Source organism: Malaclemys terrapin, chromosome 2, assembly GCF_027887155.1.
Source record: "Malaclemys terrapin pileata isolate rMalTer1 chromosome 2, rMalTer1.hap1, whole genome shotgun sequence".
In the NCBI taxonomy this organism is placed as follows: Eukaryota; Metazoa; Chordata; order Testudines; family Emydidae; genus Malaclemys; species Malaclemys terrapin.
This window is the reverse complement of record NC_071506.1, coordinates 246,843,226-246,870,928: the sequence shown is the minus strand read 5'-3', so window position 1 is coordinate 246,870,928 and position 27,703 is coordinate 246,843,226. Positions and strand designations below refer to the sequence as shown.

The 27,703-nt window shown below is 44.5% G+C and overlaps 1 protein-coding gene across 1 annotated transcript in view; it reads left to right on the top strand.

The window, feature by feature from the left end:
* Nucleotides 1-27,703, top strand: part of CUBN (cubilin) — a 214,628-nt gene that overhangs the window by 101,625 nt on the left and 85,300 nt on the right. The window contains exons 30-33 of the mRNA XM_054020596.1: nucleotides 13,252-13,426; nucleotides 16,706-16,887; nucleotides 24,822-24,978; nucleotides 27,213-27,329. Of these exons, the coding sequence (XP_053876571.1) occupies nucleotides 13,252-13,426; nucleotides 16,706-16,887; nucleotides 24,822-24,978; nucleotides 27,213-27,329 (631 nt within the window). The remainder of the gene's footprint in view (nucleotides 1-13,251; nucleotides 13,427-16,705; nucleotides 16,888-24,821; nucleotides 24,979-27,212; nucleotides 27,330-27,703) is intronic.

The following is a 27,703-nucleotide window of genomic DNA, read 5'->3' as shown; positions in this document are numbered from 1 at the left end:
CAGTAGCAGAGACAAATGCTATTCTGTCTCATAGCTGATACGCCATATTCCAGCACTGATCCCTGGTACACTTACACAGGTGCACACACCAGTTCATCACAATGCCTAGAAAAGTCATACTCATAGACTTTAGATATACATAGCATAGCTTTCTGTGTTTGTCAAGTTATTGGGAGGGAGGAAGGATTTATGCCCTCGTGATTGTTGTGCACCCAAAGATTAGCTTTAGCACTGCACAGCTTCATCACTTACATTGTGTACAGTGGGTGGAGCTTTGTGTATTACACAAAGGATATGTTTCCTCTACAAACCTCAGTAGACCTCTATTAGGTTGACTTACAGCTACCACAGTAATTACTGTGGCGGTGCATGTCCGCACTATTCTTCTTGGGTTGGTGGAGCATGTCCTCACCAGGAGCGCTTCCATCCACCCAAGAGGGCCAGTGTGGGAAGCTGATAGCCTGGTCTCTCAGGACTGCTGGCAGCTCCCTGCCAGGAGCCTGGCTGCCCCACGGGCTCACAGTGGGCTGCCTTTCCCCCGACAGAGAGAAGCTTCTTGCCCCCAGGGAGTGGGGTCCAGCTGCCCCAGCTTCTCCGCCTCTCCCTCCACCCCTCCCCAGGGAACGGGCAGAGGGCTGCTATGGCTTCTCACCCTGGCTTCCAGCTGAGAGCAGAGGGAAGCCCCCCGGGCTTCTCATACCAGATCCTGGCTGGGAGTGGGGTCCACCGTGAAATTGACAAGACAGTATATGTAAGGAACACAGTGTCTACATCAGAGGTCGGCAACCTTCAGCACACAGCCCATCAGGGTAATCTGCTGGCAGGCCACGAGACATTTTGTTTACGTTGACTGTCCACGGGCATGGCCTCCTGCAGCTCTCAGTGGCCACAGTTCGCCGTTCCTGGCCAATGGGAGCTCGGGGAAACAATGGCTAGCACATCCCTGCAGCCCGCGCTGCTTCCCACAGCTCCCATTGCCCGGGAATGGCGAACTGCATTCACTGGGCGCTGCAGGGGGCCGTGCCTTCGGACATCAACGTATACAAAACATCTTGCGGCCCATGAGCGGATTACCCTGATGGGCCGCATGCTGAAGGTTGCCGACCCCTGGTCTACACAGACACTGTGGCATCCTAACTAGAACAACATAAGCCTTATGCCCGGGGTGGTGGGTATCAAAGGCCGTGGGAGACTGAGACTCCCCAAATAGCCTTGCAGAGCCCTGCCCACGCTCCACCCCCAGGCTTCCTCCTGCTTCCTGGCACTCTGTACTCATGGCCAGGGGCCCAGGTGGGGGCTGGGGCTAATGGGGGCAGGCCTGCGGCCAGGATCTCTGGGCGGCAGGAGCCAGTGCTCGTGCTGCCCGCCCACCCGGCGCGCCAGGACTGGGGGGCCGCACCGCCTGCCTGGCACTCTTGGCTCCTGTGAGGGAAGGAGATAGGAGGAGCAGAGACTAGCCTCCCTGTGCCCATGTTTCGCCCGCCGCCCATGTTTATGGCTCTTGTAGAGGTGGAGTTATTATGTTGTGTAGTAGGGCACTTCCTTCGGGTAGGAAGGCTGTAGTGTAGACACTGACATAATTAGGTAGACGTAAGCTGCCTTACATCAACCTAACTGTGTAGCGTAGACCAGCCCTAAATGTGTTACTTTCTAGCTCTTCAGATTAGAAAACACGTGTTCAAACCAAATTATTACCCTGGTTCAGTGGAAATAGAAGATAATGGTTAACTGTGATCAGGGGCTGTTGTAAGTTGGCTGTTTTCTCTGCTGCGGTCTGGTACAATGGTCCTACTGTATCTGAGCAGCACACTACAAGTTCTGCAAAACCCTACCAGAATCTTGAAATCCCAGCCATTGTCACTGGTGGTGCATGGAGAAAACACACTTCAGCATTGTTTCTTTTTTAAAAACAAAGGCAAAAATGTGGAAACTTAGGAGCCTAAAGTCAGGCACCTGAATTCATATTTAGCTACCTCGCTGAAAAGTGGGGGGGAAAATAGAATAAAATGTCGAGCTAGTGCAAATATAAATAGCAGTATAGCTATGGTAGTACTGGTACTGGCAGTGGAGCAATGCCAAGTACAAACCCGTCTGAAACCAGTGGGTATGTACTCAGCATGGCTCAACCATGCCTCCTCTGCCGCTACCTGTGCTACTGTGCTTACATTGCTATTTCTTCTCCTTGGGCTGCCACCTTGACGTGGCGGAGAAGCTTGTGTATACTTAAGACCCTAAGAGCGATGCCATCGGGAGCCCTGTACTCCATGGTGGTAAGGCCGAAGGTGAGGTACCAGACAAAGTGCAGCCCAACACAACACAACCCAGTATAAGACCTCAATGGCAGAGCAGGCGGATGAAGCACGATCACCACTCAACGGCTCCCCCACATTAAACTACTCATGTGCAGCCTTCTCTCACAGGAGGAACTTTTTCCCCACCTCCACCCATAAAAGTTCTGCAGTAATGGGTGAGTGGCAATGGGGATAGGTGAAGTGATCACCAAGATCACCCTAGTTACAGACCCACACATAGGCAGTGACTGCAAGATGGTCGTCATGTGCCCCTGGACTGGGATAGAGGGGCATTTTTAGCAGCTGTGGTCATGACTGAGCAGGCCTTTTTAGGACCCCTCTGCTCACCCCATATGGGGAAGGGGCTAGAAAAGGTGTCCCAAACATAAGCTATCCCACCATACTGGATAACCGCATTCGGATAACCGCGTTCGGAGGGATCACTCCCAATGTGGTTGAAAACCAAAAACATTTCTTGCAACTCGGAATGTCCATACCCTACTAGATGACTCAAAAAGTGAAAGACCCAAATGCAGAACAGCAATCGTTGTCCAAGAACTCTTGGGGTACAACATCGACATCGCTGCTTTCAGCGAGACAACACGTGTAGATGAGGGCCACTTGAGGGAAGAGGGTGGCAGTTACACTTTCTTCTGGAAAGGAAAACCAGCAAGCGACAGGCAAATACAGGGTGTTGGCTTTGCAATCAAGAACCTTCTATTCAATCACCTGACTGAGCTCTCTGTCGGCATCAATGAGCGCCTGATGACCCTCCACATCCAATTGGTCAATAAGTCATTTGCCACCATTATCAGTGCATATGCACCAACACTTGACGCTGATGAAGAACAGAAAGAATCCTTCTACGCTGACCTTGATAAAATTCTGTCATCCATTCCAAAACCAGATAAGATAATCCTCTCAGGGGACTTTAATACAAGAGTTGGCCAAGATTCTAACATATGAAGTAGCACCATTGGGAAGGAAGGAGTGGCCAAGACCAATTCAAATGGCATCCTCTACTCAGCAAATGTGCAGAGCACGATCTTATGATCACAAGCACAATCTTCAGACAAAGCAACAAGTACAAAACAACTTGGCAACACATGTTCAGGGCCAGCCTTAGGGAAAATGATGCCCTGGGTCAACTTATATTTTGGTGCCCCTGGCCCCTTCTGCCTCCCCATCCACTTCCACATCACCCCTGGCCCCCATTGCCTCCCCATCCATCCCTCCATTGCTCCTGGCCCCCACTGCTTCCCCATCCATTCCACCATTGCCTCTGGCCCCTTCTGTCTCCCCAGGCTCCCCATTGACTCCAGGTCCTGCTGCCTTCCCCCGCCCCCATTGCCCCAAGCTCCTTTCTGCAGACTTGCAACCCAGGCCCACCCCGCTCCTTGCCTCTTGACCACGGCAGCTGGAGAGCGGTGGCTGCTGGTCAGGTGCCCAGCTCAGAAGGCAATGCCACCACCACCAGCAGCACAGAAGTAAGGGTGGCATGGTATGGTATTGCCACCCTTACTTCTGCACTGCTGCTGGCAGCACTTCCTTCAGAGCTGGGTGGCTGGAGAGTGGCAGCTGCTGACAGTCCAGAGATGCTGGGGCTATGAACTGCCAAGCTGAAAGGTGCCGGGGCTCAGCCCGGGCAAGCTCTGGAAAAAATTAAGCACTGATGGTGTCTCCTGACCACAGCACCCAGGGCAGCCGATCATGTTGCCTACCCATAAGGCCAGCCCTTCCCCCGTTCAAAACAATTGTACCTCCTAGACTGTCATTATAAGAAAACAGAATCTAAGAGATGTCCAAATCACCCATGTCATTAGAGGAGCCGATGACTGGTGGACTGACCATGACCTGGTGAGGTCAGTCATGTCTATCAGGATTGCACCAAAACATAGAAAGCAATCCAAATCATACAGACAGCAATACAACATCCAAAGACTTCAATCCTCAGTGCACCAAGAAAATTTCCAAACACTCCTCAGTGAAAAACTTAGTATATGAACACCTGGAAATGACAACACAAGTGTCTAAGAAGACTGGGAAGCCCTAAAACAGACCATCCATGAGGCTTGCGAGGAATCCATCGGTCTTGCTACCCGTCACCATCAGGACTGTTTGATGACAACAACATTGAGATCACAGGCCGTTTTGGACCAGAAGAGAAAATCTTTCTGTGACTGGCAAAACCACCTATCATCCAGTCAGAAGCAGAGCTCTTTCCATCAGCTCGAAGCTGAAGTTTAAAGGAGGATCCAAGAAATCAAAAACAAATGGTGGGAGGACAAAGCAAAAGAAATCCAAGCATTCGCTGACAGACATGATATGCGGAGCTTGAGACAAAGACCCTGTATGGACCAAACTCATGTGGCCTCACACCACTGAGATCCAAAGATTGTAGAACCCTTAAAGATGATGAATCCATCGAAGAGCGCTGGAAGGAACACTAGCAAAAGTTTTTTTTTTTTAAATCGAGAATCAACTCCATCCCTCAGCACCCAATCTGGGAAACTTGCCAACCCACCAACACCTGAGTGGGTCCACAAAGCAATTAAACAAATGAAGAACAATAAAGCACCAGGTCCTGATGGCATACCAGCTGAAGTACTGAAAGTGGGGGGAGAAACACTGACTAACAAGCTTCACTTGCTGCTCCTCAAAATCTGGTGCACCGAAGAAATCCCCGCTGACGTATGTAATGCTAACATCTTCGCCATTTTCAAAAAGGGAGACAGGTCTGACTGTGTCAACTATTGAGACATTGCCGTCCTATCCATTGCTGGGAAGATTCTTGCTAGAATCTTACTGAATCACCTGCTCCCTCTTGCAGAGGAAGTACTTCCAGAGTTTCAGTGTAGCTTCAGACCATCACAAGGCGGCACCGACATAATTTTCACAGCGAGGCAGATCCAGAAAAAGTGTTAAGAACAACACCAGAAGCTGTATATGGCCTTTATCGATCTGTCCAAAACCTTCAACTCTGTCAACTGTGAGGCTCTGTGGAAAATTATGTCAAAGTTTGGCTGCCCAAGCAAATTTATCATCATTGTAAGATCCCTCCACGACCAGATGACTGCCTCCATCCTGTGCAGTGGCTCTACCTCTGCGCCCTTTGTTATCCGAACTGGCGTAAAACAAGGTTGTGTACTGGCACCCACCCTTTTCTCCATTTTCTTAGCAACTCTGAAAACCCTAACCCAAGACTGTCTACAACAGGGCATTGGCATCCAATATCGGACTGACAGCAACCTCTTCAACCTTTCTTGTCTCCGTGCCGGAACTAAAGTAATATCAGCAACAATAACTGAACTCCAGTACACAAATGATTGTACTGTAGTTGGACACTCAAAGGAGGATCTACAAACAACCCTTAATTGCTTCTCTGAGGCTTACAAAAGCCTAGGGCTAACTCTGAACATCGGCAAAACAAAAATTTTCCATCAGCCAGCTCCCGGTCAATCATCAGGCCCAGCAAGGAAGACCTACATTGACCAGAGAAGAACTGGAAAATGAAGAATACTTTGAACATAAGAACATAAGAATGGCCTCACTGGGTCAGACCAAAGGTCCATCTAGCCCGGTATCCTGTCTACCGACAGTGGCCAATGCCAGGTTCCCCAGAGGGAGTGAACTTAACAGGTAATGATCAAGTGATCTCTCTCCTGCCATCCATCTCCACCCTCTGACAAACAGAGGCTAGGGACACCATTCCTTACCCATCCTGGCTAATAGCCATTAATGGACTTAACCTCCATGAATTTATCCAATTCTCTTTTAAACGCTGTTATAGTCCTATCTTGGCAGCTGTCTCTCACAGAGGGAAGACATAGACTTCCAGATTCAGCACAGAATTCACTGTGCCAGCCTGGCCTTTGGCAGACTGTCTCACCGCGTGTTCAACAATCACAATATGAGAACACACACTAGACTTTTAGTTTATAAAGCAGTGGTAATCACAACTCTCCTCTACGGCTGTGAGACTTGTGTGACGTACAGAAAACACCTGAAAAACCTGCAACGCCAGCACCAGCACTTTCTTCGGAAAAGCCTCAACATAAAGTGGGAGGATTGTCGCACTAATGTCAGTGTCCTCACAGAGGCCAACATCTTTAATGCTGAGGCCTTGATTATCCAGCACCAGCTGAGGTGGAGCGGGCACTGTGCACATGCTTGATGTACGCTTACCAAAACAATTGCTATACACCCAACTCACCAAAGGAGAAAGGAAACAAGGAGGCCAAAAGAAACGCATTAAAGACATCCTAAAGATAAACATCAAGAGATGTGGCATCGACACCACTCACTGGGAGACTGTAGTTCAGAACAGGGATAACTGGCAAAGACTTGTCAGAGAAGGGAACGTCCATTTTTGAGAAAAATCGCCTTGCCCTGGTCGCAGAAAAATGCCTGAAAAGAAAAGACAGATAACTGTCATGTAGCAATTGTGGCCCAACTCTGACTTCCAACACCTGCAATGTCTGCCAACGAGCCTAGTCACCAAAGGACCCATAAAAATAAACACCTGTGAAAGAGATCATCCTCAACCTCACGGGATTGCCCAACGAATTTGCTATTTATATTTGCACTAACTCAATGAGACCTAGCACAAGTATGTGTACACAAGCAGGGGAATTACACCCCTAGTTCATAGTGTAGACAGCCTAAATGTAGTTCACTCAAGTTTCAAAATATTGGCCAAAGCTTATAAAGCTCCAAGCCTCATCCACAGAGTAAAGCTCCCCTCTGCCATGTAAAAGCCACTTCTTCAGGGTGCAAGAAACTGTTGTGTTTGCTGTTAGAAATCACCTTTGAAATCAGGCATTTCCAACACATGCATTCTAGAAAAAAATAAACTGCAGTTTCCAGTGCTTCAGAAATGGCCCCACATCATGTCAATACTGCCCACTGTGATCGTTCTTCAGACTTCTCATGATGTGAGGGTTTCTGTTGGAGAAACAGAGTTCAGTTGCCTTTTAAAATGCTGCACGTACCACATCTTGAAAGGAAGTAGTTTCCTTGGCATGTGCTATAGTAAAACGAAAATGACACTTGGCCAGGGCATTTTCTTGGCTTTTGATGAGGTGTTTTTACATTTTAAAATCATTGAAGAAATACCTTTTGGGCAATAATGGAAGAGTTTAAAATTAACCTTGAAAACACAGTTTCTATTGAAAATATATACACAGAAAAATCATGTTTCCATTGTTAGTTATTTAATGTCCCATTTATCATCCATTAGCATTTTGTAAACTTCAGAGGGGAATTTTGTGCTGCCATAACAAGATGGGACCGTGGATTGGAAATGAAAGGATTTTGCCAATGTATCTTTTCCTTTTACTTAAATATAAAGAGCCAGGTTGATTAGATCTTAATGCCACAAGTAATTTTGTCTCTCCATCAAAGCCTATTCCCCTTTTACTAAGCAGTCAGCCTAACAGGGACCAGTTTTATTCTCAGAAATCTGTGTCATAGCTGGCCACATAAAAACAGCCTTTCTGTTGCTCATAACTCTGGAATGCTGACTTGATTGTAACAATAAATGGAGCTAACAGGGCAGAAGCAAAAGATAAAAACAGACTAAAACCACCAGCTTTATTGAGATGTCCAGCACCCCAATAAAAAAGATCATGTTAGCTCTAAATGAAGTGCTCTATTCAGATTACTTTATTTTTTATTTATGTTTTTGCAGCTCAGACATACTGTAGTTCTGCATGAACCACACCCTAGAATTCTTTCCATCCTTTCTCCCCACTTTTGTTTTAGACATTCATGTGGTAACTATTGGTTTTCTCCTCTGTAGCCAAAAGTAACATTTTATTGCTTTTTGTCATGGAAACACTGTGGCTTGTTTTTGCTGAAACTCTTTTGAAAGTATCTGATTAGTTGAACTGGCACAAAGGAGAAAAGAAAATCCACTCCTAACTGTAATAAAGCAACAATTACTTGGCTTTGACTAGCCCTTTTGATTTTTGAAATTGTACAGAAGGCAAATGTAAAACAGGCCAATAACATAAAAGAAACCAACAGAAATTCATTTTCCACTAACTTTTTCTTCCCTCTACCTTTTTGGTTTGATGTTCTCAACAATAAGTATAACTGTTCAAGATGGACCAAATTCATTTCACCTGGGGTTTAGCACCACAGAAATCAGGGGATTTTATGTCTGGGTTGAATTTGGTCCACAGCATGAAGGTGTCCTCAGGAAAGTGGGAACACATTGAGGGCAAGTCTACATTACAACCATACATCTGTGCAGGTGCGCCAGTCTAGCATGTCTGGTGAAGATGTGCTATGCCAACGGGAGAGCGCTCTCCCATCCACATAATTACTCCACCTTGGTGAGTAGCGTAAGCTGTGTTGGTGGCAGAATGTCTCCTGCTGACATAGTGCCAGTGTGTACAGCGCGAAATTTGCATTGCTCTGTCAGGGCCAGCTCCAGGGTTTTGGCCGCCCCAAGCAGCCAAACCAAAAAAAAAAAAAAAAAAGCCGCGATCGCGATCTGCGGCGGCAATTTGGCGGGAGGTCCTTTGCTCTGAGCAGGAGTGAGGGACTGTCCGCTGAATTGCTGCCGAACAGCTGGACGTGCCGCCCCTCTCCAAAGAGGCCGCCCCAAGCACCTGCTTGGTAAGCTGGTGCCTGGAGCCGGCCCTGGCTCTGTGCGGGGAGGGCTTTTTCACACCTCTGAGCAATGCAAGTTAGATCGACTTAGGCTGTAGTGTAGATCTCCCTGAGAATATCTTAGAGACATATGCATTATTTTCATTAGATTTGAATGACTTAGGGGATGGTTTTTATTGCCAAATATTGTTACCAGACAGGTTTAGATGATTTATAAGCTGCTCAAGCTTCAGCTTCAGCCCTGGGAGTTGGCGCTCAGGGCCTCAGGCTTCAGCCCCATGCAATGGGGCTTTGGCTTTCTGCCTTGGGCCCCAGTGAGTCTGATGCTGGCCTTGCTTGATGGACCCCCTGAAATCTGCTTGTGGCCTCCTCAGAGGGCCTCAGACCACTAGTTGAGAACCACTGATTTAGAATACGTTTGTGGCTACACACTGTGCTAGAACTCTGAGTCAGGGAGCGAGACCACAAGCAAGAGAAAAACGGATCACTTTGTGAACAGACTTTGTTCTGATAGTTGCAGGAGTTGTTAGCCCACTCAGACATCCACGTAGTGAGGTTTTACTGCTGAAAGTGAGCTTCAAGCACAGACACATGCTTCTTCCCAGGTCTGTTGCTGCTTCATTATGAAGCCCACATTTGAACAGCAATTCCATTCATTCTGATTTCTCAAGAATGTCTTTAGCTAATTGGTGACAGAGGAGCTCTTATAGATTCAAGTCATGCTGCTTCTCTCCGGAAGCCAAAAATGTGCTCCCATAAGCAAACATTCAGGCAATTAGGCTTGTGAAATCAGCCACTAAAAACAAAGACAGAAACCTCTTGATGATCTGTAGAGTCTGTAATATTTAAAAACCTATTTATTTGTTATTCCCTAGAGGGACTGAAGGTGCAGAGTAGGAGGTGCTGCTTTGTCCTTTCTACTGAATGTTTTCACTGGCAAAAGGCCAAGTTGTTCTCCCCCCCCCTGCCCTCCAAGTCCCTAAGGGCAGGGCTGGGTGGGGCATCCCATTGTGATAGTGCCCAATGAAGCAAAATATGTAGAGCGGCCTTGCATTTAGCCTTGGTGTTTAGGGGGTGGGGGCATAGTACAGGATCCTTAAAAACTTGATTTGAACTTTGGCCTAGAGCTTAGACAGCACATGAACCATTTCCAAGGCTCAAAATATCAGAGGGAGTTTGTTAAAAGATCCTATTTGCTCCCATCTGCAACTATTTTCAGAAGAGACCAGAAGTGGGAATGATACATGGAAAGTTGGTTCTTGTGGTATTTCCATCCCAAAACCTGAAGGTGAATTCACAGGGCTTTTCTGAACCTTTTGAAATTCACCAGATTATTAAAATACTGGGACAGATTCAGCCTGGGTTTCTACTTGTGTCTGCTAGCAGAATTCTAAGCACAGGGACCTGATGGTAGAAAGCCTGCTGGGAAATTGCCACAATTTCTCATCCTCTAATGTAGTGTTAGGGGCCAGAGCAGCTACAGCTTTGGTTGGCACTGGTTGAGAATGGGCACAGACATTTGTTGAACAACTAGGGAATATTGTTGTAAGCTGCGGGGGTGTGGGCGGCTTACTTAGTGGGTGGAGCAGGACCTTGTCTGGTGATTGGAGTTTGGGTTGCCATCTGTCCAGTTTTCACCCGGACAGTCTGGGTTTCAGGTGCCATTTGACAAGGCCCAATGTCCAGTTTTTTGTTTTTTTTCTGATCTGTGGAAACCGCTCGCTGCCAATTTGAATTTAACCCACTGAGGGATGCTTACCAGCAAACGATCGCCACCCTTGTGAGAACGGGGACAAAGCCCAGCCAATCACAGCCTGACGCCCTGTCTGCCCAACCAATTACAGCCTGCAGCCCTCCCTTCCCCGTCCTCTCCTGACCACCCAACTGGAGAAAGTTCCAAAAGTTTCTCAGACTGAAGTTTGGCGGGGCATGGGAACTGGGCAGGTGTGGAACAATGGGTGTGTGTGCTCCCCTCCTCTTCTCTCTTGGGTGGGTGTGCTGCAAACAGAGAAGTATCTGTTTCACTTCCTTACACACTCCTACTATGTGTGCAAATGGGTGGGACCTTCTTCTCAGGTAAATAAGGGGAGTCCCTCCCGCAATCTGGGCATCCATGTAAATGTAGGGAGGAATCCTCCCTTCTGTCCCAGCTGTACTTGCAAAAGTGGGAGCGCCCTTCCTCTGCTTCCCACAATGGGTGTGCTGATGAAGCAAACCTCCGTGTGTGTGAGTGTGTGTGTGTGTGTGTGTGTGTAAAAATAGAGAAGTTCAAATGAGTATCTGTAAATGAAGATCGCCTTTGTGTGTGCAAATTGTGCTTATTACCCCTAGGATGTGTGGGCAGATGTACCTCAGAAGTGGCAACCTTATGGCAGTAGGAGGGAGAGGAGTGAACGAAGGGGCAGAGCTTCTGGGGGGGAAGAGGTGGAGCAGGGGCAGAGCCTCAAGGGGAAGAAGCAAAGCAGGAGCAGGGCCCTGGAAGTCAGGGAACCAGCCACTAGTTGGGGTGGCAGTTTGGAGTGGTGGCAAATGTAGATTCCGGAGTTTACCAGGCAGGGGGTAAAGCTGAAGTCAGGGTTGAGAAGCCAAGCCAAAGGTCAGAACCAGAGTCAGGATCAGGAGTAGGGCAGGGAGTCAAAGACTAGATTAGGAGTCAAGGCTGAACTGGAACAAGACTGGAGCAAGGACTTGAACCAGGCCAGAGAGGGACTGGAACAAGGACTGGAAGCAGGAGCAGGGCAAGTGAAGCTACGGTCGTGATATGCATTGAACAGCTGCTGCACTGCTTCTGCAAGACTCAGGTAGCAGGCCGCAGGCTCCTCTGCCCAGTCAGGAAGCACCCATTTGGAGAAGGGTCATAGTGCCCAGCTGGGCCTGTTGGATTGCCTAGCAACCAGGATGAGGGCCTGCTGTGCTTCTGACCACAGTAATCTGGTATATCCTCTCAGCAGCCTCCACTCGTGGTCCCCGATTGAGTGCTGGTGGATTTGTAAGCTGTCCTACTGTGGTACAGCTCCTGATGGAGGGCAGAGGGCCAAAACGGAGGGTACATTTTTCAAAAGCATGTAAGTGACTTAGGCATCTACATCCAACTTACTTTCAGTGGGGCTTAAGTACTTAGAAAATTTTACCCAGCATCTGCCCTTCCCGCAGCTGCAAGAAGCCATGCTAATGAAGGGAGGGTGAGTCTGGCCCACCAATTACAAATAAGCCCAGACCAAACCCCAGATCCAAACTTTGGAGAATTTGAAATCAAGAATCAGAATTACATAGTCCCACTCTATTCCGACTACACAATTCAAGAATCACTTGTTAAAGTGTGGCACGGTGGTGGTGGTAATGGTGGTGGGCTTGATGGCCTTCTTGTACGATACTATCTGAGAATCATGACAGATGGATTTTGGTGAGATTAACTCTGCTAAATAAGAAGCAATAGCACCCAAATGCCTGTTTTTTGCATTCTGTGGAGATGAGAATTTTTAACAGTACCAGGAATACCTTTGTCTCTAAAGAGTTTTAGAAAGACTTCATCTTACTTCCGTGATCAAGGCCCAGTAGCTTTCATTCAGCCAATTAAGTCAATGGAATTACAGAGTAAGGCACCGTCACCCTGAGCAAAGATGGCAGAATCTGGCCTAAAACTAAGAAGTCAGTCCAAACTCCCCTAATGAAGACAACTAATCAGCATACGCTTCAGGGAAGAGATACAGGCTGTATCCATCAGAGCAAGAAAAGCACATGTTTATGTCCTCACAAAAACAATGTTCTAATTGTATATAGATATAGTTTGGAGGGAATGGTGTGCAGGGGAAAGAGGGCTTAAGTTCCAGAAGAAGACTCTTACTTAATGCATGGACCATGTGAAAGTTCATCTAAAATCTTGAACTCGCTCATAGAGGGTGGCTCAAGGTTTTAGTGCCTCTGACAGACATCAAATGAACTTTCTGAGGATGGTACATTGGCCATGCAGGAGAAGAGAACCCTATTGTGTGGTCAATGTGTGAAGAACCCTGTTGATTTGGCCATCACACCTTTATACCCTTTGAACAACTTCTGTTCACATTATAAACACACTGAATATGGGTAGTTCTGAAATGTTTTCTTTTTCATGATCGGTTTGAGCATATTGCAGCCGTGAGTGCACTTTTTAAAATTTGGAGTCATGGTCAATAATTTTAGGGCCTTGGGTTTTTTGAGTTAATTTTAAATGTTTATAATATAATATTTCCTAAATACTGCAAGTATTAAGCAAAGCCATCTGCACAGGTGATTGTGATTTTCTCGGTTATGGTGAACTGTCTCTTTAAAAGGCTTTTACCTCCAATTTTTCTTCTATTTCCAGATCTATGGTGGGCCTGATTTTCTGTCTCCGAGGTTGGCCCAACAGTGTGTTTCAAGACCAGCACAGAACCCCCTACGAGTCTCTAGCACTGGCAATGCCATGGCAATCCGATTCAAGACAAATAGATATAGGAATGGGAGGGGGTTCAATGCCACTTGGCAAGAAACACCAGGAGGTGAGTTTATGGGGACCATTGCTGATGAAAACTGGTGAAGTCCAGGAAGAAGTGGGGATGAGTAAACTTGTTTGGCATACATTTTTAACCATTTCATATATTGCCGGTTTGAAAGTTTGACTTGAACCAAAATGTTACTGGATTTGCATTTCATTTAGGAGAAACTGTGAAAAGTGGATAGGGGAAGAAAGACAAATTCTAATGGGAAAATAAATGCAGTAAATAAGCTGTATATAGAACAAGCACTTGCTGCAGCTTGGTCTTGTGGGGGATTCTTCTATCCATAGCTAATCTCAAAGGCTCCTGTAAAGCTAGAAAAAAATTTTTTTTTTCCAAATTCAACAGCCCTTTTGGTTTTAAATTACAAAGTGAAGAAAGATCTGAGATCTCAAACTAGTTTTGAGAACCTTGCAAACTCCAAAAATATTTGGAGTGATTAGCAAAACCTTAACTCTGTAGGGTTCACCCATCCCTCATGCAATTATTTGTTCAAAACCTCACCAATCAGTGAAACAAGAAGTTTTCAAATGACAGCAGGCAAATTCCATAGGGAACGCTGAAATACATGACAATGTTTTTCCAAACAGTACAGAAAATCTTTTTAAAAGGCCCTACATTCAGAATGCTGAAAAGCATGTTGGATGATTATTTACAGGCATATATTTAGATGCTGGTTGCCAGCACCAATTTTCCAAAAAAATTGTTGGACCTTCTGATTTACCAGAAAGTATTTGGGAACACTGAATTGCAGGAAATGAAAAAATTAACGACAGTTTCAAAATGTCTTTGTTGTTTAACTTAAATCCTATATTTTGCAAAAATCACTGGCAGCTCTGCTTGTCCCTCTCCATTTGTTTTTCCTCTGTGTATTGTGCCCTTTAGACTGCAACATACAAATGAAGGAAACTGGAAAGGGACCAGAGCCCTAAAAAAAGAATCCAAACCAAATAAAAAAAGAAATCTCTCCTTTTTGCGTATTTCCTTTCACAAAGTACATGATTTCTGTATATGGCTTTGCTGCAACTGACAGTTACTTTCAGAAAGGAGGTTCTGGAAGTGACTGGCAATCCAATAAGTCATGGGGTTATTGTGCACCTAAGCACTCGACTATTCAGTAATAAACTGATGACTGTTAGCCTGCTATGCCAACCTCTGCATCCCATTGTATGGGCTCCAGAGCACCCTTCCCCTCACACTGTCATGACAAGCTTAGCTACATTCTGTACCCTTTGAAATGAAAAATGCCTGGCTAATGTGCTCGGCCTCGGTAATAAAACTGAAGACCAAAGTTTTCAAACTTGGATACCTAAAATTAGGTACCTAAATCCAGAGATGCTTCGTTAATAGTGTGAAGTCCATGTGGGTGCACAGGGCCTCTGAAAGTCAGCTCACTTGCAGTATTTAGATGCTGAAATGGATATTTAAGTGCCTAACTCTAGACACCCAAGTTTTAGGTTTCAGTTCATATATCTCCCACGTGTCCAGAATGGGCCCTGCAGTTGTTATTCAGATATATCTGCATTCTTCTGTGAAATATAAATTTCCCTTCCCTAGCCTCCTTCATAGATTCACACTGTTAGACTTGGCATACCCCTGGTTCTGTGTGGCGCCCCGCTCTGTGTGAATTATTAGAAGAAGAAGAAATCAAAATGCATTCATAAGCACCTACATAACTACAAGGGGGATACTGCATCAAAGATGTGCATGGCACCCTCCAGTTCTTTTCTGTGGGCTGGGACCCAGGAGCTGAGCTGACTTCGATTCTATCAGATTGTTTTCCTTCTGAGATTTAAAGAACCATTTTTACAAATGTATTAGATCTTCGGTATTGTGTAAACATAATTTATGCAAACAAACTTCAACAGATGGATCACCTGGCGAATACTCACTGCAAGTACTCTGTATTCACAATTCAATATTCAAGCTCTGTGACTGCCCACAAAGTTATATAGGATTGTTTCTGTTCCCTGATTGGATAACCGAACTGAGATGAACTACAGTACTGATGCCTCCACCCAAAACAAATTTCTTTAAATTAATCTTGACTTTGGAGTTAAGAGTCTGAGATTTGCTTTCCATGAATGCTGACATGAAGAAAACTGCATCTAAGGCTGTCCATGAGGGCACAAACACCATCAAAGTGAAAGTTTATTTAGAAGTCATCAAAATGTTTGGGCGAAATTTGCGTCTACACAGAGAGTCAGTGCAAGGCCTGTGTTCCACTTCATCCTGTCTAAGGCCATGTCTGCAGTACAGTGGCTGCAGCTATGCCTCTGTAGTGCCAAAGTGTAGACCAGTGGTTCTCAAACTTTTTTTTGTGTGCAGACCACTTGAAAATTGCTGAGTGTCTCGATGGACTACTTAATGGTCTTTCCAAATGTTGTTTGTACTGTTAGCTAACTACTGAAAGCGCTTTGGATAAAAGGGCTATATTAAAAAAAAAATTAAGTTTTTTTGTTCTACAAATAAAAGCACAGAACTCGTATTTTAATATCAGTAATCTTACCTTTCTAATGCAATGGATGTGCCCTCTATCCCCCGCCGCGGCAGGCCCCGAGCTGGGGCTGGGAAGGAGGGCCGTCTCTCCCCGGCAGCCACAGCTCTGGAGCTGGGGAAAGTCGCCTCTTTCTCTGGCTGCTGCAGCCCTGCACATCCCAAATTTCCCCTACCCCCTCTTCTCACCTCACCCTCCCACCTACCCCCTATTCTCCCCAAGGCCACCACCTCACCTTACATGTCCCAAATATCAGGACTGTCCCTATACAATCGGGACATCTGGTCACCCTATCTATGGAGGAGAGATAAGACTCAAGGTTGTTCTTATGTTTTCAGAAATGCTTTTCCCACCCCCTACTTAAATTACTCCTAATCCCCCTTATGCCATATCCAACCATTCTGATACTGGTGTGGAAAATTATTTACAATTGCATTTACAATAGTTAGAATAAATGGCATAAGGAACATCAACCCTCAGCTTCGGCACATAAGCCAACCACTAGCTGCCTGGGTAGGAAGAAATTTCCCTCATAGGTACAGGTGTTGTATAGTTGTCCATTATGAAAGTTTTACACTTTCCACTTAGCCATCTGGCACTGGTCTGGTTAGAGACAGGATACTGGGCCAGATGAAGTATTGGTCTGATGCAATTTAGTGATTCCTGAATCCTTAACAGAAAAATAAGAAACTCAAGATATTTAGATGTTTAGGTGAAAAGTCAACTAAATTCCTGCTAAGGATAAATGAGGTTTTTTTGATAGATGTTGATTACACCCTTTCCAGGTTGTGGAGGAGTTTTCCAAGCTTCCAGTGGTGAAATCCATTCTCCAAACTATCCTCAACCTTACAATGACAACACTGATTGTGCTTGGATTATTCAAGTTGACCACGGCCACCGTGTTTTACTGAACTTCACAGATTTTGACATTGGACTTCGCCAATCATGTGACTACAACAATGTCGCTGTAAGTAACAATGGATGTTTCAAAAGTTTCCTTAACAAGTCTTGGGGAAATGTTTGCAAAGGAGGAAATTTACTATACAATCCAGGCTGCAGTTGATTTCAGGATATTTGCCATGCAATTATGTTCTGCATTTATTCATTTAAGAGCTAAACCTCAAATTTAAAGCTATATTAAATCTGTGGCACAGCTCTCTTTGCTCCACTAGTGATGTCATTATCCCATAAGCTGCCAATTACACATGGAACATGCTTCCCTGGCAGCCCAGAGCACCTTTAGAGAGACATGGCACACCTGTATCATGCTGCTGCATCCTCCCCCACATCCTTAGGGGCTGTGTATGCCCCACAAGTGCATGGAGGGAGCATTCCCTGCACAGACAGGAATCTGACTATGATTTGCCCTTTCATGGGGTAGGCTATCACATAAGCTCATTGCATACTCTGAGACACCTTGGTCACCCATATAATGGCATGCCTAGATAGAATTTGTTACAGAGTTGTAGAGAGATGTCTCCACGGGCAAAAATAATTCTGGCTTGATTATTATTTTTGTGTGTCCATGTCATGGTATTCACTCACCACTAGTGGTGCCTCCTCCTGGCCACGCTAGGGATTAGCTCTGGCCAGATATTGCACCCTCCTCCAGCAGCATCTCTCCTGTTGTCCTCTCACACCCTCTCCAACTCAGTGTGGTCCCTCTTCGTGAGTTGGCCCTCCAGCCAGGTCAATATACACGTTTCCCTCTTCCAGGGTATCGAAGTCCCATTGTACAAAATGGCAGTCTTCCCTTCACTGCTCTGACCATACCACTCTTCCAGTGGCGGGAGGGGAACCCAAGCCTGATCTCTACTCCAGGTTCCAGTCCAGGGACCCTATCTCTAGCAACAGTTGCCTGCTCACTCCCAGACCATGTTGCTCTTCCCCTGGACTACTTCTGACTTGGCAGCTCTACCTCTTGGCTCCCCACATCTCTCTGGGTTTTCCAGCCCAAGCTCCTTCTTCACAGGGAGTAACTGCAGACTACTCCTCTACAGCCCCCTTCTGTTGCCAGCTACCTGGCTTTCTACTTGCCTTGCCTGTTCCTTCTCAGCTGGGAACTGTCAGCAATTAGGTCTCAGTATTCCCTGGCTTTCCTCCCAGTGCAATGTATAGGTTAATTGGGCCTAATTTACCTTCTCATGGTACACCCATCACAGTCCACCACATTCAAGTGATCCTTGGTTGGCTGTTTAACTGCTTAATTAGAGAGCCTGCCCTCTTAAAGCTTCACATTTCTACTAGTTTTTGAGCTCTTATTAATCGCCCAGAAATTCAAGCTGCAGCTCAGTCAGTGTGTGAAAATGAAGAGCGAGGCAAGTCTGGCACTATAGGCCTCATGAGAATAGAGACATGGAATCCTGACCTGTGATGTCAGATTCCACTTCACTCAGTAGAAAGGAATGTGTGATCTGTGTGACTCTGTACAGTACAGATAAAACAGAGTGGACCATCTAAACCAAAATCCAGCCTCTCTCTCCTAGATAAACCTTCATTCACAGTGAATTCAAGCAGGCAGGGACAGAGAGTCTTTTGAAAATGGGGCATCACTATTAACAGAATTACTTGCTAAGGCTTTTTGTGCCAAACCAGTTAAAAGAAAAATCTGATCTCTGTTGAACTGAATCATAGATTTCTCTTGAACAAAGCATCTTTGTCTGATGGATGTTCACTTTTCACAGCTCTATGGCATAGGCTAGGACAAGGCCATATGAAACATGGTTATCGTTTTTAGTTAAAATATTTCAATGTAATTGTGATACTCTTGGTGCAGAAAATGTATTAGAGAAGTATCCGGCTTTTTTGTGACATTGCACAGGTGTGGAAGGTAAGATAACATAGAAGCCCATGGGACATCTGAAATGGTAATGTTGTCAGAAAATACACAACCAAAATGTGTGGATTAAACAAAATAATTCCAAATTTAGGACCAAATCCTACAAATCATATAAGCACACGTTTAGATTTATGCATGTGAGTAATTCCATTGATGTCAGCAGCGACTTGTGCTTAAATGCTCTGCTGGATCAGGGCCTGAATGCTCAGTGTTGCCCTTAGATATGCAAGCATGACTCCCATCGCCTCTCTGAGTCTAAGGGCAAAACTGGGTCTTTAACTCTTTATGGGGACATAATCAAGACTCCAAGTCCGCAGCTTTTATTTATGTGAGTGGTTGCACTGACTTCAGTAGAACTCCTCGCATGAGTAAGGGTAGCAGGACCTTGCCCTGCAGAGGAAACTATTTTATTTTGTTTTATTTTATTGCCATAAAAGCATCCACCATTTTGTTTTTGTATTTTTGCTGTCCATACAAATATGCCTTCTGTACAGTAATGTGAAAAATCCACCTTTCTTTGTGCAGGAAGAGATATTTAAATCCTGAAGCATTAGTGAACTGTAGCTTCCTGTTGTGAGTTAAACTGAAAGTTATTTTAGAATGGAAGAGGGGGAGGGAGGATGTTATTTTGAAACCAAAAGAAAAATCAGAGTTTTGACTGAGACAAGTTTGGGGATGGCTTTTCAGTGCTAATTTGGTGAGGTAGGCAAGACAAGGAATGAAGGGATGGGATTTCTTTTCCTGTCTGCCATGCCAGTAAGCTGGGAGTCATTTGACTTTAACAACTGGAAGTGATTAGCACGCACCTCCTCCCATGGAGTTACATGCGTTGTGTGGTAATGGAAGCCAAAGGGGAGGGAGTAGACACTGCTTGTGAGATCTATAAGTGGATATGTGACTGTGAATTTCATGTAGTAATTACATTTCAAAGCAACATAGATGGAAAATATAGGCAGCTAAGGAAACTGGTGGGTTGGGTGTTTTTTTTTTTTTTTTTTTTTCCTCATTTCCTTTCCATAGGAAAGAATGCTGTGTATGAGTAATACACTGATTTCCACCCTTTTTTAGATATTATCTTTATGGGTTTAATTTGCTTTGTGCATTCCTCTGGGGACTGTCCTCCACCCTTTACTGTACTAACATCTTTCCTTCATCCCCACCCTTCTGGACCCACCGGAAGTCCCTGCCACATGATCTGAGACTGCATGTGTAGCTGAAGCACCATTTGTAACACCAAGGCCACCAAGAATAATTCATTGGGGGGATTCTTCCTAACGCTTTTAGATTTCTAGAGACATGTTTCAATGGAAAACACATCACAGGGCATCTTTTCATACAAGGTTTTCAAAGTTGCACAGTTGTTTTGTGAGGGAAGAGGGATGCCTGGTTGTTAAGGACTCACTGTGACTCAGGAGAGTCGCATACCATTTTCTGCTCCCCCACAAATTTCACGTGTGTACTTGGCCCAGTTGCTTACCCTGCTTGTGCGTCAGTTCCCCATCTGCAAAATGAGGATAATAATACTTCCTTTCTCCATCCTTTCCTCCTTGTTTAACTTAGACAGTAAGATCCTAGGGCAGGAGACTGAATTTTACTATGGATATGTACAGGTCTTAGCACAATGAGGCCCCTACTGTACTGCAAATAATTAATAAGCAATTCAGTTCTCTTCACATTGCACCAGTGCTCTGTTTTGTAATTAACTCAGTTATTTGTTTCTTTGAAAGGAAAACATAGAAATAAAACAACAAAGGGTGTGATAATTCCTGCATAATACAACCTCGTGTTTAACAGGCATCAAATGTGAAGCTACAGTATGATCGTAAGCCAAACATTGTTGCAAGTATTTGAAGAGACTAGTAAGGCATAGCTCAGAAAACTATGCTTGAAGTGAGAGGAACTTTAAAGGGTGGGGTAAACAGTTTTGTCTCTGCAGAGATTTGTATTAAATACATTAGATTTTCCCCCTGTTCCAGTGTAAAAAGCAGTAAATAGTAATAAAGAACTGTAATTTTCAGAGACATGCAATGGTGATGCATATTCAAACAATTCCAGGTGGTGGAAAAGTAGACTTTCATAGGGAAAGTAGCCAGAAGTGAGATTTTAAAAATGTGACTAAAAAGACTGAAGACGCTCGCTCTCTTTCTATCATGTGCTTTTACAAATGTCATGGCCACTCTCATTGCAACAAGAAGGCAATGAGTCATTTAGTCATGCTTATTATGTATAGAGGAAAAGAGAAGCACAGCACTACTGTGCTCAATGTGAAAGGAGATTTGGATTTGATCAAAAGTCCCTTGAACAGATGAATAATCTTCCTTTACTACTGCAGCTAGCAAGATGCATTAGGGAATCTCAGTTCTCGTATATTTACCGGTTAACTTTCAAAAGTGATGGAGGAACTCAAGCATTACATGACATAGTGTCTTAAAACTGTGGTTTATGTTCCATTCCATCCTCAGTATCAAAATGTGCCTTACAAAACAGTGAAAGGTAATAAATAACAGTGTGGTCAGAAAATATATATTTGCTGCTGCTGCTGCTGCTGAATCTTTAGTTGCTGTAACTTCAAAGAAATATATATCTCAGTGTTATTTATGTTGGGTTAATACTTGGATCAGAATTTTAACAAGATGTGAGGAACAGAATTCATTGCTAGGTTGCTGAAGAAGGGGACCTTACTATCTTCAAGAAAGCCCTCTGCAAGCAGCAAATATAATTGATTTAGGATGCACATGTACGACTCTCTACTCCTCTCATAGAATTATCAGCAGACAGTCTTCTTTATTCTAACGAGCCACTGGTACAAAATATTAGTCTCCTACTTGACTCATCTATAAAAATCTCCCCTTGCAGCAGCCTAGTAATAGTCTACATTTTAGGGGCCAGATCCTTAGCTGTTATAAATCAGCATAACTCCAATGAAGCCAAAAACTATGCTGATTTAAGCTAACTGACGTTTTGGCCCTCTCTCTCCAGTCTGGGAATGTAATAGCTGGCCTCAGCTCCAGTGGTCGATAAAATCTAATTGCTACTGTATAGAGATGGGAGGTGATTTAATTGCTCAGGGTCACTTGGTTAGTCACTGTTTCTATTAGCATTCTACAGTTTTTAACTCCATGCAGCTTGATTTAATTAGAGAAATGTACAGAACACAGGTGCGGAGAAAGAATCATTCAACATTTCATATTGTAAATTAAGGATCGGACTGTCTGGAAACCAGAAAATAAGAAAAGGTGGAATGGAAGGTTATCATGGCCCTCTTTACCAGCTACTTATTTGTCTAAACATTATAGTACATGTAATACTCTCTCCCAGGGCCCCACAGAGCCGGCCAACGTGATGAGCCAGGAGGCAAATGTTTTATTCATGAAAACAGTGTCAGCTAAGTAGTGTGTGTGGATGGATTAAACAGGGAGCTTGTCCTCTGTTGCTCATCTCAGCATGTTGATCTTTTGAAAATACTGGTTTTCGTTATTTTTTTAAGAAGGTACCTTCTGTCATTGGAGGCTGGAAAATTAAATTGTGTGCTATAGTATCAGGAGAAAGGTTTTATTTTTCAGTTGTAGCATAGTGTTGCTATGCATTTCTAAAGAACCTCATATTTGAAATGGGCAAATCTCTTTTAGTCATGTGGTGTCATCTGATTCTTTCTACATACTTACTTATCTGGCCATTATCATCATCATAGCTGAACTTCTCACAATCATTAATGGATTTTATCCTCACAACATCCTGTGAGCGAGGGAAATATGTTCTCCATTTTACAGATGGGAAGCTGAGGCACAGGCTATATTAAATGACTTGACCAGGGTCAAGTAGAAAGTTTGTGATTGAGCCAGGAATTGAACCCAACTCCCCTGTGTCCCAGGCCAGTATCCTACCCACTAGATCATCCTTCCTCCCCAAGTCATGAGATTATGTTGATAAATTCAAATATCAGCACCACTCCCACCATACACACAGGGTTCTAAATGATGTAGCCAATGCCAGAAGCCACAGTGGGACTGCCTCTCTTAATCATGCTTGCTTGATCTCCAAGAGCTGTTGTGGGTGGGACACACAGTGACAGTAGCCAATATTTTCCTTTGTGGTTTCTCTTTTTTAATTTTTTTAAAATTCTGATTCAGTGTCAACTAGAAACCAATTGGTCTAGAGTTAAAGTCAAGCCTCTGTTGTCTCTTGCCTCCTGATTTGGCAGACCGCAAACTGGAAGAAAAAAAAATCTCTCTCCAACTCGCATTAAAAAAAGAAGAAAAGTGCTTGTGGTGAAATTAAAAGTGATGTCTTGCAAAACCAGCTTTCTTCCTGCTTGCTTGCTTCCTTTTTATTGGTGCACGATGATTTATGCATGCTGTGTTGCATGCATGAGCACCAAGGGCGGAGTTACACTTTTGTAAATTGTTTTGAAATAGTCCACCTGGTTGATTCAGCTAAATCTATTGTATATTAAATGTGTGTTATTGCACCTCCTTCACAATTGGTGCTGAGGTCCTGAACATTCCCTGTCCCTCTCTTCTCTCCCCTTCTCTAAGTACATTTCCAAACTGGAGTGTCTAAGCTAGGCACCAAAATCCACAGTAAAGCATGAAAATATGGATTTAGTTGCCTAACTTTGAAAACTCTGGCTGAGGTTTCTTATCCTTATGTACACGTTCATAGCTCGCACTGATGCTAGTGGAAGGTACATTCATTTAAGACCAAATCCTGAGGTCCTTATTGTGCCCAAACTTAGGTTTTGATTGAGTAAAAGTTACTCTGGATTAGAGCCATAAGGAGGAAAGAATAACAGAGAGGGGGAGGGTATTAAACATATATACAGTAAAACATGGGTCATTTGCCACTGTTTTGTGGACCCAGGGTTCTGCCTAAGTCTGGAATGGTTGCTTTACTTAGAAGTGGGTTCACTAGTGGGTTCGCATCATCCCTGGGTTGCTTCCTGTGATGAACTGGGACTGTTCTTAATGTGGTCTTTGAATGCTGAGTGGGGACTGTTGGCCTGGGAAGGCAGGGGAGTTTGGCTGGTACGGTCTGCATTGGGGGATGGGAGACTGTCCTTGAGGGAGGATACTGGAGCATGTGAGAACCAGGAAGGTTGGAGGCCAAGTGACACCTTTGCCCGGGAAACTGAACAAAGGCTGGTGGAGGAGACGCTGGGGGAGGGAGAGTTTCAGGAGCTGGCTGGTTAATGGAAGGGAGCCCAGACGGGACTCTGACCTGGGGCTGTGGTGCCCCTGGGACCCCAAGATGGACCTAATTGTGGGGGGGGGTCCTGTTGTCTGTGCCTGCAAGACTTGTCTTGGACTGTGTTCCTGTCGTCTAAATAAACCTTCTGCTTTACTGGCTGGCTGAGAGTCATGGTGAATCGCAGGAAGCCAGGGGTGCAGGGCCTTGTGTCCCCCACACTCCGTGACACTTCCATAACAATATGAGTTTTGTATAGAGATTGAAATAATTGGAACATATGATAGCTAGTGTGATATGATATGAAAGTTTTATCAACACTCCTTGGGGAAGCCCACCAGACTTGTAAGTGTGATATATTCTGCAGATACTTCATATGGTACAGAAAAATAACTATTTTATAAAAATGTTAGACAACATTTTAGAGACTATTGGGACTATTTCTTGTATTCTGCTGCCTGTAAAACCAGGTGCCTTAGCTCTTATGAGTACAGTTTTGCTTTGGGGATAATAGATTTGGACAGTTTTGCCATAAGACTGGTGAATTTCTTCAGTTGCATAACAAATCTTGAATGACAGAAAGTGATTTTTAGGACAGCTATTGCCAATTCCCACTTTTTGCAGCTTAATGTTTTTCCTGACTGAGCCTATTAAGAGGTAAATGTGCTAGAGGATTCTCTTCATGAGCACAGAGCCTACTGTACTGTAGCTGATAGAAGGATTTTAAAACTAAGATCAATTTCCAAAAGCCCAAAACTGTATGTGCATAAATAAACATTTGCCAAAAAGCCTAATGCAGTGAACTCTGGGTGGGAAATGGACACATGTATTGAGCTGAAGTTCTAATTATTCCTTCCACACATTGCTGCTTTATACAGGTGTTTGATGGCCAAGACAGTGAAGCCCCACTTCTTGAAAAACTGTGTGGTGCCCAGCATCCCAGTCCCATCACATCCACCCAGAATGTTATGTTCATCCGATTACGTTCCAACAGCAGCAACCAGCACAGGGGTTTCAGCGCCCACTTTACAGAAGGCAAGTTCCTCAATGACATAAATACCCTTTCTGCTGATCACAAATTCCTCTTTTACTAGGTGCAATCTCTTAGGACAACTTATATCCAGTGTCAATGTCTCTACATATGTCATGTGGCTTTAAGGGGGCATTGATGAGATACTTTTCATTTGAGAATGGTTCAAACCAAAATATTTTGATTTCAGGTGAGATCCGCACACCTGCTCTGCCACCTTTACACCAGGTACAAGGGCCGGAGCAGCATAAAGGGACCCTAAAAGTCCTAGTTGTGGATGGGGGGAGGATTCCCCTTGCATAGGCATTGGAGAGACATCTGCAAGTTTGGTTTCTAAAGACCCCATTGCAAGCTCTGGTATAGAGGGTGTGTCAAGGGTAGGGCTGCAGCTCATAGGGCAGTGCAAGGAGGCTGTCATAATTTAGACAGGCCCCCAGGGCTGTATGAATTATATGGAGGGGGCCTCTCCAGTCCCCAGAACAACACATGCAAAGGTGATTTAGAGTCCCCTGAGCTGCAAGTTCTCTGCTATACCTCTTAGAGTAACCCAGAATCTCACCCTGTATTTGTTCAGCGTATTGATAACATTTCTCTTTTTTATCATATACTTCTCCCTTAGAAATTAGAGATGGAGAAGATCTATTAAGTCATTCAGTGCATCCTTCTCCCAGAGAAAACTGTTCTGTGCAAAGCAACAGAGAGTCTTGTGGCACCTTTAAGACTCACAGATGTATTGGAGCATAAGCTTTCGTGGGTGAATACCCACTTCGTCAGACGCAGTGGGTATTCACCCACAAACGCTTATGTTCCAATACATCTGTTAGTCTCAAAGGTGCCACAAGACTCTTTGTTGCTTTTTACAGATCCAGACTAACAAGGCTACCCCTCTGATACTGTTCTGTGCAGGGAAAAAATAATACTGTTAAAAATAAGATACATCGTATAAAATTATTTAGAAAACATTTATTATACAGTTCATTCTAGTAATAACATACAGCTTGTAATTGATGTTACTTTTTTTTGCAGAACATAACGATTTATTAGCACATTAAATTGTTCATCACTTGATAACCACACCAGCTCTTCAATATCATCCAAATTTTGTCCCATATTCCCAGGCCTCTGTATTGTTAAACAATATTACTGAGAAAGTATTTGGCAAATAACATTGCATTTCCCACTCTTTTGTGAACATGTAATAAAATACCATATTGTGATGCATACACTTTTTGTTTTTAAAAAGGACAGAACTTTTTTGGTGGTAGGATGCGGACTAGTCATACAAACACAAACATGTCCAATGACTGATAATTCAGTAATCTTCTGAGGAATATTTGAGATTAGGACTTGAAACACTCCAGGGGAAAACCTGGCTGCACTGCAGTCAGTGGGAATTTTGCTATTGCCTTCAATGGGAGGTTTTCACCCTCAGAACAAATAGTGCTCCTGTACTAGACAGAGCGCTGAAAGTGAGCCAAACTCTGCAGCATTTCTCAGTGCTCCTTGGAACTCCCCTGAAAAGATACATTCTGGCATGGTGCTGCTCGTAGACATCACCATAGGGAGCGAGGGATGGAATTTATCAGGCCCAATCCTGGCTCTGTCCCAAACCCAGAGATCGGTGATTCTGCAGGCTCTCAGCAGCAAGGTCTGGAAAGGCATTTTAGGGCAGGGCACAGCATAAAGAACTCAGTCCAAATGTTTATGCACATGCACAAGATTCACTTCTACAGCACAGGCCCAGTTGATCCAGCCACCCAAGAGGATCCAGACGAGAGGGGCCTGCAAGTGCCAGGGGATCCTTGTGCAGCACGGAGCTATTAGAGTAACTCCTATACCATTCTTCCTTCCAGCTGCCAACCTAGGCATATGAACAGGGAAATGGGGGTATGACTGGGGCTTCCCCTAAACCCTGACCATGCCTGGCTCCCAGAATGGCCCTTAGGGGTTGTTAGCAGCTGGCTTAGATAAGAGCAGCCTTCTAGTTGCTCTGACTTACATTAGAGGGTCCCCGTGATTGGGGGAACACAAGGGTGGCTGCTGCTGAGGATCCAGTCCATTGGCCCTTTTTGACAAGTTATTTGTTAAATGCTTCGGAGATTTTAATTTTCAGTCCCTGAAAGAGTCGACAAGACCATGCTAGGTTCTGATGCATCCATTTTCTCACTCCCTAGCTCACTGGAGTTGTTGAAGTTGTGCATTATATATATCCTCTGTGTGTGTGTGTTTTATTCTAAAGCATGCGGAAGCCTCATAGAGACAGATTCAGTTGGTACAGCAATTTCCTCTCCTCTGTATCCTGCCAAATATCCAGACAATCAGAACTGCAGCTGGATTATTCGGGCCCAGGAGCCATGTAAGTAAAAACATCTCTGTGGGAAACTTGCTGGATGACTAATGTCCTCATCTCTGCTGTGGTAACAATGCAAAATTCCTCTCTTTCTTCTCTAGGAAATCCTGCCTCCTAGTAGGTTGGAGAGGATCTCTTAATCTGCCAGAAACTAAATTTTGCTGTAAAAAGATTTAGGGTTTAATGAAAAACAGAACAAAAAACAATTTACAACTTCGTTATCTTGGCAGATTTATGAGACCCGAGGGCTGAATTGTAGGCTGTGTAGCTGAATATGAGATGCAGCCAGAGCTGTTATGAGACAACCTATGGATTCATATGAGAAGCGCTGGTATCTGGTCACTGTCTTTTTGGCATGGAGAGGGAGGGAGCTATTTTAA